This window comes from Phalaenopsis equestris, unplaced genomic scaffold (assembly GCF_001263595.1).
Source record: "Phalaenopsis equestris unplaced genomic scaffold, ASM126359v1 Scaffold225038, whole genome shotgun sequence".
Taxonomy (NCBI): domain Eukaryota; kingdom Viridiplantae; phylum Streptophyta; class Magnoliopsida; order Asparagales; family Orchidaceae; genus Phalaenopsis; species Phalaenopsis equestris.
In genome coordinates this window covers 206,725-217,268 of record NW_018243097.1, presented here as the reverse complement: position 1 = coordinate 217,268, position 10,544 = coordinate 206,725, and the positions used below count along the sequence as shown (strand labels likewise).

At 34.3% G+C, this 10,544-nt stretch overlaps 1 protein-coding gene across 1 annotated transcript in view; it reads left to right on the top strand.

Moving 5' to 3' along the window:
• The first annotated feature begins 545 nt into the window (after positions 1-545).
• LOC110037788 (putative acyl-activating enzyme 19) overlaps positions 546-10,544 on the top strand; it is a 61,499-nt gene continuing 51,500 nt past the window's right edge. Inside the window, exons 1-3 of the mRNA XM_020742502.1 lie at positions 546-1,260; positions 7,798-7,873; positions 7,988-8,074. Coding sequence (XP_020598161.1) covers positions 572-1,260; positions 7,798-7,873; positions 7,988-8,074 — 852 coding nt within the window. The 5' untranslated portion in view covers positions 546-571. The remainder of the gene's footprint in view (positions 1,261-7,797; positions 7,874-7,987; positions 8,075-10,544) is intronic.

The window sequence follows — 10,544 nt, the reverse complement described above, 5'->3', positions numbered from 1 at the left end:
GATTTAGCTTATAATAATTGTGTTTATTAGACAATTCAATGTTTATGGAATGCTAACGGTTAGTCACTACTTGAAGAATTTTTCTTAGAATAAATCATCTCTCTTTAAATAATTATGTATGACATTGTGAGATTTGCACACTTGCGATGCATTGTTCAAACCTCTTTAAGGATTTTATTATTCACTTCCTATTAGTTTGCTTGGTATTTACTCATCATGCATGTGTATAGTGATCTTGATATCTAACTATCTCATTTCCTCCATTAACCTTGCGAAAATCTGACTTCATTCTTGACTAGTGCCAGGATTGCCGATTATGTGTACATTCTTTCCAAAAATATTTGATGCATTAAAATATTCATTCTGTTGAGTAAGTTGCGGACATTGTTATTTGTCAGAGTGGATAAATTATTTATGGAACTTTCTTAATCAATCTGATATTTCATATTTGTAGTATCTGCATGCACCTTCTACATTTTACATGCCCGTCAAATAATCTTACCCATACATACTCACTTTTCCATCTGTGTTTCTATTTTAGGCATTCCTTACGGTACTGCCTGTGGACGATATGTCAGATGATGATGACTTTTTCATGATAGGAGGCAACTCAATATCGGCTGCTCATGTGGCATATAATCTGGGAATTGACATGAGGTTGCTTTATATGTTTCCTAGCCCATTTAGGATTCTAAAAGCTTTGTTGGATCAGAAGCAAATTGGAGGATTTTCTACTTCCGATGCCATATTGGAAAAAAGACTAAGAGCAGATAAGGGCAGGAATATTTCGTTTGAAATAACAAGAGATTTTTTGAATAAGAATTCACTCGGAGAGCGAGTGAAGAATAATACTAGAACAAGGATTGATGATCTCGTGAAGCTTAATAGGAGTCAGATAACTAATCACCCTATAAAGATTGAAAGATTGGCATCTTGGGATGAAACTGGGAAAATGACATCTTTTCATCCCAGTCGACATGAAGATGATCCCTGGCTATCTATTTGTGGGCTTTCCAAAATGTGTTCATTTAGTCGTTGCAACTTAACTGTGTTAGGATCTGAAGGTTTATTAAAACCCAATTTTCAAGCTTGCTTACCTTTTGAATTGTCAGTGCAAGGAAGGGGCCATATACAGGAATTGTGGAAGGTCTTGCTAGAGTCATGCGTAGATTCTTCACCTGTTGTCATGTTGAAAGACGGCGATGTTTTCCTTTTCATTGGTTCCCATTCACAAATATTTCTTTGCATAGATGCTTTTAGGTACTTTTCCCTGATACATTTCTATAATGATTTTTTGGTTGATGTTGGTAATCCTCATTATTTTCTAGTCAGTTGTTTTCTCATTCATCAATGAAGCTTGAAAGAGTGCGGAAGAAGAGAAACCATTGATAATTTAGTTGGAGCAATTTGCACATATAATTTGGATCTTGAAAAGAATCAATTGGGCACAAATAATTTCAGTTAGTCAAATTTTAATGAAAATTATTTGCCTTTAATTCCTATATATAGAAATAGTTACATAAAGAAGTTCAATGAAATGCAATCTAATTCTTTCGAATACGAAAAAGATTTCAATCTAAGTATATTTTTATCCAAAAGAAGATAGTTATCTAATAAAATAAATTAATTTAAAGAAATAAAGGTAATTTGACTGTAACATAAATGGGCCTAGAAGGTTTAGAAATGGGCTATATTGTATGATTTGACTTTTGGTGGTAAGATATGGTGGTTTTGGCTTTTTTGGCTTTTTTGGCATATTTGAAAGATGATATTGTGTAGTTTCTCTGGGGTGCAACTAACTATACTACGAAGTGTTAAGTGTAACGGTCCCGTTTCAGTTACCTAGGAGAGATGAAGCGAAAACCTATAGAAGGAGAAACGAGGATTCAGGGAAAATAAATGGAGGGGAGAGGAAATGAAAAGGATCGGAAATCAAAGAGGTTAGTTCTTCTTATAAATTGACGTATCAGATGGGAGCTCTCGGGCATGCAGCTAGAGAGCAGAGGAAGGAATGAGAGGTGTTGAGAGTTTTTCTTCCCCGGGGATAATACGTCGTGCTTTGCGCTCGAGGGAAGAAGAGGATTGTCGATTTTCTTTGCTGCGTTGAGCGACGCGTGAAGGAGTGAGAGGTGTTGAGAGTTTTTCTTCCCCGGGGATAAGACGTCGTGCTCTGCGCTCGAGGGAAGAAGAGGATTGTGGATTTTCTTTGCTGCGTTGAGCGACGCGTGAAGGAGAGGTGGACGAAGTAGGAGGGGGCCGAAGCGTTGGCCACATGTGGATGGAGCCTTGAGCCGAAGGAGAAAAGGGAAGAGAGGCTCTGTCAAGCAGGAAAAGGGTGGGCTGCTCGCGTGCAATCTTGAGCCGAAGGAGAAAAGGGAAGAGAGGCTCTGTCGAGTAGAAAAAGGGTGGGTTGCTCGCGTGCAATCGAAGGAGGAAGGAGACCAGTGCATGTGGATTAGGGCTTGATGAGGTAAACATAAATAAGTTGAAGTTCATTGATTTAATAATAAAGTAGTAATATATATAAAAATATATTAGATCTGTGTGTGTGTGTAAATAGAAAACTTAAGTAGGATTACCTAGTAAATAAAGAAAATTTTATACTTTAAAAACATAAAATTAATAGCTAATTAAAAATATATAAATTAAAAATGACATAATAAATAAATTAAATTTCTGATAACATGAATCCCATGTTTATTTTAGGTTTTCAATTTTAGAAGAGTCGTTAAAATAAATAATAAATTAATCGAGAGAGAGAGAGATGAGTACTTGTTTATTTAATCAATAGTAATAATTTGTTTCTTCTCAACTATTTTGTAGTTAATGACGTTTGCATATGTTTAATTCTGATTGAGATGGTCTTTTCTTTATCAGTCATATTGTTATGAATATTTGTAGCTACTTACTATTATGCACTGTTATATGCTTTATATAGTATGCTAAATTGAATGCGATGAACACATGAATGATATATTTATATTGACTGCTTATATGTGCATGATTGATTATGATGAAGTCACCCATTTATGAAACTAGTAAGGGAACATTAAGGTACCCGTGCTCGCATATGTAAAAGGATTTTGATATTGAAGTGCTTTAATTGATATAATTTTTAAGATAATGCTTTTATGATGATTGTACATATATAAAATGATATTGATATGGTAAGATTTATTGAATAATATATTAAATATTTATATTGATTTATTAAAAAGCTTAATTGACACGCATAATATTTTTCTTTTCTCTTGCATTATTATAGTTTAGGAGTATGAATATTCGCTGACTTATTTAGCTCACTGTTATTCTAAACTAATTTTTCAGATTAATTTAATTGATTAAAAGATGAACGATAGAAGATAAAATTTTTGTAGAAGACGCGGACAACCAATGATGAGATAAAATTAATTTTACTATTTTATTTTAATTTGATTTGTGATTCTTTTAATTGTTGAATTATAAATATATATGGAAAAAATTAATTCGCACCGTCCGACTGTCTATTCTCATGATTAATTCTAAGCCCCGGGTTGGTTTATGGCATTAAGATTGTCATCTAGTGTCACGACTTGGCTTAGGGATGAGAATTAACATTGGCGAGAACAAACAATTGGATGGTATAAATAACATTGCATCTGTTTATTATCATAACGTCGAATTTATAAAAGAGCCACCAAGAAACCACTAATTATATTACATAGAAAATCAAATCATTCATAAACATTAACACAGTCTCTAAGTAAAATAACATCTCAAATCAACACACAACATTAACACAGTCTCTAAGTAAAATAACATCTCAAATTAACACACAACAGTATATCCCTAGTATATCCCTACTCAAAAGTAAACAATACAATAATTACAATCATAATACACAATATACTACCTATCATGAGTATGTCTTCGCTTGTAAACCATATCTCGCATGTCAGTCATATCAATTTAATTTTTTTCTGAAATCAACTATTAATTTTCAAGAATAAGTTGCATTACTTAGTAATTACAAAATTTTATGCATTTAATTAATATGCAAATGCTATACATGGATGCCCCCAAAAAAGAAATTTATGGATAAATGAAACTATATGCTTTTATTTTTAATTTAATCATTTCCTTTTCAATTTAAGTATTTACCTTTTTTTTAATCTATTTAAGAAGTCATATCTGGATTATCGTCATTCTCCAAAGTATGATCAAAATATACCCGTTGGTACCCTTAAAAATTTGTACTCATTGACACCCATGAAATTTTGTATCCTTAGAGACACTTTTACCACTTTCTTTTTCGTGCACGTGTATATCGTATCCCCTGCCAGTACCATCTGTGGTAATCATAAATGATTTAAATATTTACGTTTCATTTTTTATAATTACCTCCTTTTAAAATCATGGAACAATCATTTACCTTTTTTATCATTTCATTTTATTATTTCAATAATTCTTTTAACTTACAACTTGCATATAATTATAAAAGTAAGCATCTGAAGCAATAATGCAAGTTTTTATTTAATAAAACATCAATTTATTATGTATAAGAAAGTAATGGTTGACATTAAGTTTGAATCTTTCTCTTTCCCCCTTAAAATTTGATTTGATTTGACCTTTATTCTTCAGCTGTTTAATAATTTAATAAAATATTGATGTTATATGATTGAGGCATTTCCTTTATAAGTAATTGAAGTAAACATCAACTCGATTTATCTTATTCTGCAATCTAGAGTTGGAAACAAACCTGCCTTCTTTTTTCCTTTAGTTCTATTGCCTATCCTGATTTAATCACTAAAATTCAATGATAATGTTTCAAATCAGTTTAATAACAACTTTAAATAAAATTTCCTAAACAAAATATAACCTAACCTTAATATGTGGCTTGACTCTCCCTTGTTCGCACGTGCTCCCTCCTACAGAAAACCTTTCATTATCATGCGAGGCTCGGCTTCTTATCCGAAAGGGCGCGTAAGCTTCTTTCCTTCCTTTGAGTTATGCTCCACTCCGACACAGTATGACGAGGTCACCTTTGACTAGGGTTTCCTCCACCCTCCTACAAAAAATAAGATACACACTTCACCGCTACATGGGTTCCCATTGTAACAACCCCACTAAACGTACGGTTCAACTTCTCTTCAAGCGCGGGCTAAATACCACTGAATTTAAATTTTTGGCGGTTGGCACTGCCTGCAACGGAAGGACAACTTTGTTGCTTAAAAAATTTTACTAGGATAAAGTATGGAAAAGGAAGCAATCATTGGATAGATTACTACATCTAATTTTTCAGTCCACCAGTTCTTCAAAGCATCTATTGTCCGCTTCACTGGATCCCAACCCAAGCCTGTGGATCTTCGTTTTAATTCCTTCCGTATTTCCAATCACATATAAAGGTTATCAGTGAGATGATATGGATTAGCTTGATCGAGATATGTATACATACACATATGCAGACATATATATGTATATATATATATATATATATATACATACACATATATACATCTGCTCTGCTAGGTTTTTGCCCGATGGCAATTCCTTGGTTTGAATCCTTCGGCTTTCAATGAATCATTTCTGTCGTGCTCGACGAGGAAGGTTTTCCGTGCTCAACGACGAAGGGCTTCTCTTCTTCGGCTTTTTGCACACGTCATCTTCTCCTACGCGCCATCATTTCGTTTTGCCCAACGTGAAGGGCTTCGGTGTCGTCTTCGTTGAGCTTCGTCGAGGCACCCTTTTCTGCGGTTCGTGTCTTCTGCGTGGCTTTTCGTCTGTCTTTGTGGACCTCGTCGAGCTACGACTGTTTCACAGCTTTGCCATCTGCGGCTTCGCCCCGACTGTCTTTGACACGTCATTTTTGCCCTCTGTCCGACTTGGCAGGGCTTCTCCTTGCTGTGATGAAGCTTTCTTCTTCTTCGGTTGAACCTGACAAAGCCTTTTTTGTCCACGTGGTGGGTAACTCTTAGGTGGAGACTGCGGTTGTCTTTTCCTTAAGTTATAAAGAGTATCGTGATGATATAGGTGACTGTCCCTTTATTTAAAATGCAAGCAGGAAAAATGAGAAAACAACACCTTTTTTCTCTGAGTTAAAAATTTCAATCCTAACTGAGAAATTCAAGTTTGTTCTTACTGAAAAATTTCCATGGGGGCACCCACTTATGAGAGTTATCAGGAAAAGTTTTGATTTCAAATTAGCAGGAAAGTGGAAAATGGAAAGAGGGACTCATGGATGAGAGACATGTATTGATTCAACTAACATTGATTCAATTAATCATGACTGAAGACTACACTCAAATTTTCTCCAAAAAATACTTAACATTGATGACAAATCAATGAAACTACTCAAGTGATCTCCTGATTTTGACCCTAATCATGAACTTCCTACTGTATCCGTATTATTTAATCTACTAGGTCTCAAACTACACTTTTTTTATCATCAGGTTCTTTAGTCTATTGGAGTCATACTTGGGGACCCTATGAAGCTCAGACCTTCTGTGGCCAGAATACTTGTGGAAAGAAATATTACTTTACCTGATGTTACTGAAGTCTGGTTAGGCACTACTCATAATGGATATTAACAACAAATCGTCATGGAGCATAAACCTCTTTATTGTTCTCATTGTAAAATGTTTGGGCATATCCTTGATAAATGTCATAAGCTTCATCATAATTTGAAACTTAAAGATCAAGTGAATAATGATGGATCTAACCTCACTGCTCTGGACATATCTGTTCCACTGGAGTGAAAACTACCACAAGACAAGATTTGATGTCTGATTTAATTGCCCCTGTGAACCCTCCCCTGAAAATACTATTTCTGCGATTGATGAGAAACTGGATGGCCATGCGGAGCAAAACCCTATTGAAAACAGTTTTGAAGGACCCCTACCTACACGGATTGATAATCAGGAGAACCTTGCAGCTCCCGATCTTCAGGAAGTGTCAGAAGTAGAGGCGACAACTCATACCTCACACACACTTGAACCTCTTGAGGGTACAACTGTTGGCAATCTTTCTACTGCAACACTGCCATCTCATCTGAATGAGCAACAATCTTCGGATAAGGAATGACAGGTCTACACTTACAGGAGGAAGAAGAAGAATGAAGATCTACTTGAACTAAAAAATTTAATGGATGATACTTTGGTTACATCGGACAATGGTATGCACCTAACCAATTTATTAGCTGGCTCCCTTCCGAGAACTAGAGGCAGAGGCATAACTAAATTGGGTCGTCCAGATTGATTTTATATGTACCATCTATTTTTGGGTTTTTAAATTTCTTTTTTTGTGTGTTGTATCGTGTGAGTTGGGTGTCTTTTTGGGCCCACTAATGTTCTTTTTTTGTGTGTTGTATCGTGTGAGTTGGGTGCCTTTTTGGGCCCACTAATGCAACCTATCTATACCATTTTCTCTTTAATATAATTGCCCTTAAGTTTTTTAAATACACACACTATCTGTACCATTTTCTCTTTAATATAATTGCCCTTAATTTTTAAATACACCCACACAGACACAGACACAGACACACACACATATATATGTATTTTTTATTTTTATTATTATTTTTTTAAAGAATGGCCGGAGGCTATGATGCAAGCCCCCACCTGCCCTCATGTGCCCAACGACTCAATTTTTTTTAGCTTCTGATTTTTGTTAGCTTTGATTAGCTTAAAAGGATTTGTTTGTTGCTCAAACTTGAACTTAGTCCGACTATGGTTGGTGGATAAAATTTTTTATAGTTTCAATGCTCTTCATAATTTGACTGAACATTGTCGATAATAAAATAATGTTTTCATTGATGAATAGTGGATTGGTACGGTGGCAAGTCATTCTGGAAGGACGTATTGAATGCTCAGCAGTAATTACAGGAGACTTCTCTCAGGTGTGTGGCTATAAACCCAAATTTACTAAACTCTCATCAAATTTGTTCATTATTGTTTTCATCTATTTGCGGCACTTGAATCTGAATTGTAGTTAAGCTTATTGCATGTTGTAGGTTGTTGTGGGATGCTACAAAGGAAAGATTTATTTTCTTGATTGCACTACTGGGAGCATATTGTGGGCATTCCAAACCTCTGGAGAGGTACAATCACATCTTTCCAGGTCAATGTCTCCTTAAGTTCTCTATTTTGGATGCGTAGTAAATCTTTTATGGCTAATCAATGAAAATTTTGAAGTTTATATTCTTCAGATACATGTGCGCATTGCGATGAACAAAATGATGATTTGAGTACCATTATTTGTAATTTTTTTCATATATTTTGTACTTTTCTGAGGTCAGTTATGTTTATTTGTGCAAACACGCATATGATGATATTTTCCATGTAGAATAGGCTGTGTATCTATTGCCTTTGTTAGCTTAATTGGGCTCTCTATTTTTGGTTATGATGATCTAGCCATTCGATTTATATTCTCTACAATGATTCATCTACTGTCTCTTGATCAATTCATTTGAAGTTTATTTTGGCATCTTCAGTTTTTCAACCAAAACCCTACCTGTGCAGGCAATTTCCATGTCATGGAAGATCCTGTGCCTATCCATGCAATACTTAGGGGGTTTGTGCGTTGCTATTTCACTTCATGTGCTTATGTACTTCAAGAGTATTTTTAGTGATGTAATTTCAATGCGATTGTTTGAAATTATTGGATCACTTTCTTAATTCTAAATAGAAGGGAACCTAAGCACAATTTTCTATATTAGTTTGAGTTTGCTATTTTTTTTCCTAATTGTTAGTTGGATGTTGATCTATTTAATGTAGTGCATGTTGTAACTATCAATCACATTTAGGGAGAAGCCTCCTTGTATCGGCAGAGACCTATATTAAGGTTTTGGTGCTTCTCTCCGAAATCCATTTTACAATATTTTTATTTATTGCTTTGCTTGTGATTGGATTTGGTCATCCATATATTCTTAAAGTTGGCTTATCATGCTGTTATAAGTAGGACATAGTATTTATGGAAATCAACAAATAATAACGTGTTATAGTTATAACTGAAATTAGGTAAGCTTTTGTTTTAGGCAACAATAATATGACTTCTATAGGCTCATTTCTAGTTGCCAATGTTTGGTGTGAGGTATTCTTAAAGGGATTTTCAAATTTGATCAATGATTTGGATTTTATTTTTATAAGTGTTAAAATGATCCGATTCCTGAAAGGTTGAATATGCTAAATCATAACTATTGAAAATGCTCAATTATTTTGGTGAAATGTTGTTGGTAGATCTACATTGTTGATATGAAATGCAAGCTCAATGAAGAGGAATAGGAATTTAGTGAATAAAAAGACCACTTGCTTGATCATGTTAAGAATTTTAACAGGAGGATGTGTTCAAATTTTAAGGTTTAACTATCTTCTTGTTAAATAATATTCACTCTTTGATTTTTATGTTGCTATTCTTTGTAATGCCTTGTTTAAATATATAAGAAAAACAGAGCCAGCTAATACCCATTCAATTGAACCAACACTAGCTTGTTCTTTGTAGTATATAGGTGAGATGAAGACGAAGGGAGTGAAATGGATATGATGATGAAGCTAGGAGTTGACACAAACAAGCGATTTCGTTATTTAAGGGAGACGAGACAAATAGAGCGGGCTTGGCCCTTCAACCAGTGGAGAGGATCACAAACTTGCGCGTTTCGTTGGAATGAAGTAGCGTGAGACGAACAAGTCCGAGAGGGTGGATGAGCATGAAATTGTGCTATGCATCATGTGGCTGAGTGAGCATATTCAAGTGTTGACAGAGAATAGAAGATAGGGGGTTTGAAAAGTTTTCCTTTGTGAATCCGATAGGACAATTGGCGAACAAGGGCATGCGAGTCGGGATGAGCACAAGCGATGAAAGTGGAATAGAAGAGGCGAGTGAATGGGAGCCAAGACAAATGGATTGATTCCTATGTGATTGAGATTGACCATAGGAGTAGCAAGCAATAAGTAGATCTTCTCTGTGCCGGACGAGAGAAAAATTATGTTTCAAGGGGATTTAAGGTAAATCCTAAATTAGTTAAACTTTATTTATGTTTAAATGGCCGTTTAATTTTATAAATAATAATAAGAGTAAGAAGATTGAGAAGAAAATAAATGTATAATGTTAGGTATTTATTTGGAGACTTCAATGGTTAACGATGATTTATTTATGTGATTAAAAAAATAATAATTAGGATTAAAATATGAATGTTAACCTTCTCATATTGAATCTATTAAAGCTGAAAATTTAATTAATAAATTCTAAATATTTTAATAAGATGGATTTGATGAAGGATCATAATAATTGAAATTCGACAAGATGTCAAATATTACATTGAGTTTTAAGTTGGTTATAATGTTTTAATTAGTGATAAAACAAAGGGTAATTAATTTTATTTATTTATACATGCATATATATTAATTGGTTAAGATCTATAGTGCACTGACACTTTCGTACAAATAGGCATGGAGTGTTTGACATACATCAGACAGCACGTTTGAAATGCCTGTCACGTGTTCAATTAAAAAATATAAAAAAATTTAAAATGTATATGTCCAATATGTGTGTCCTTGAATATTACATTTAAA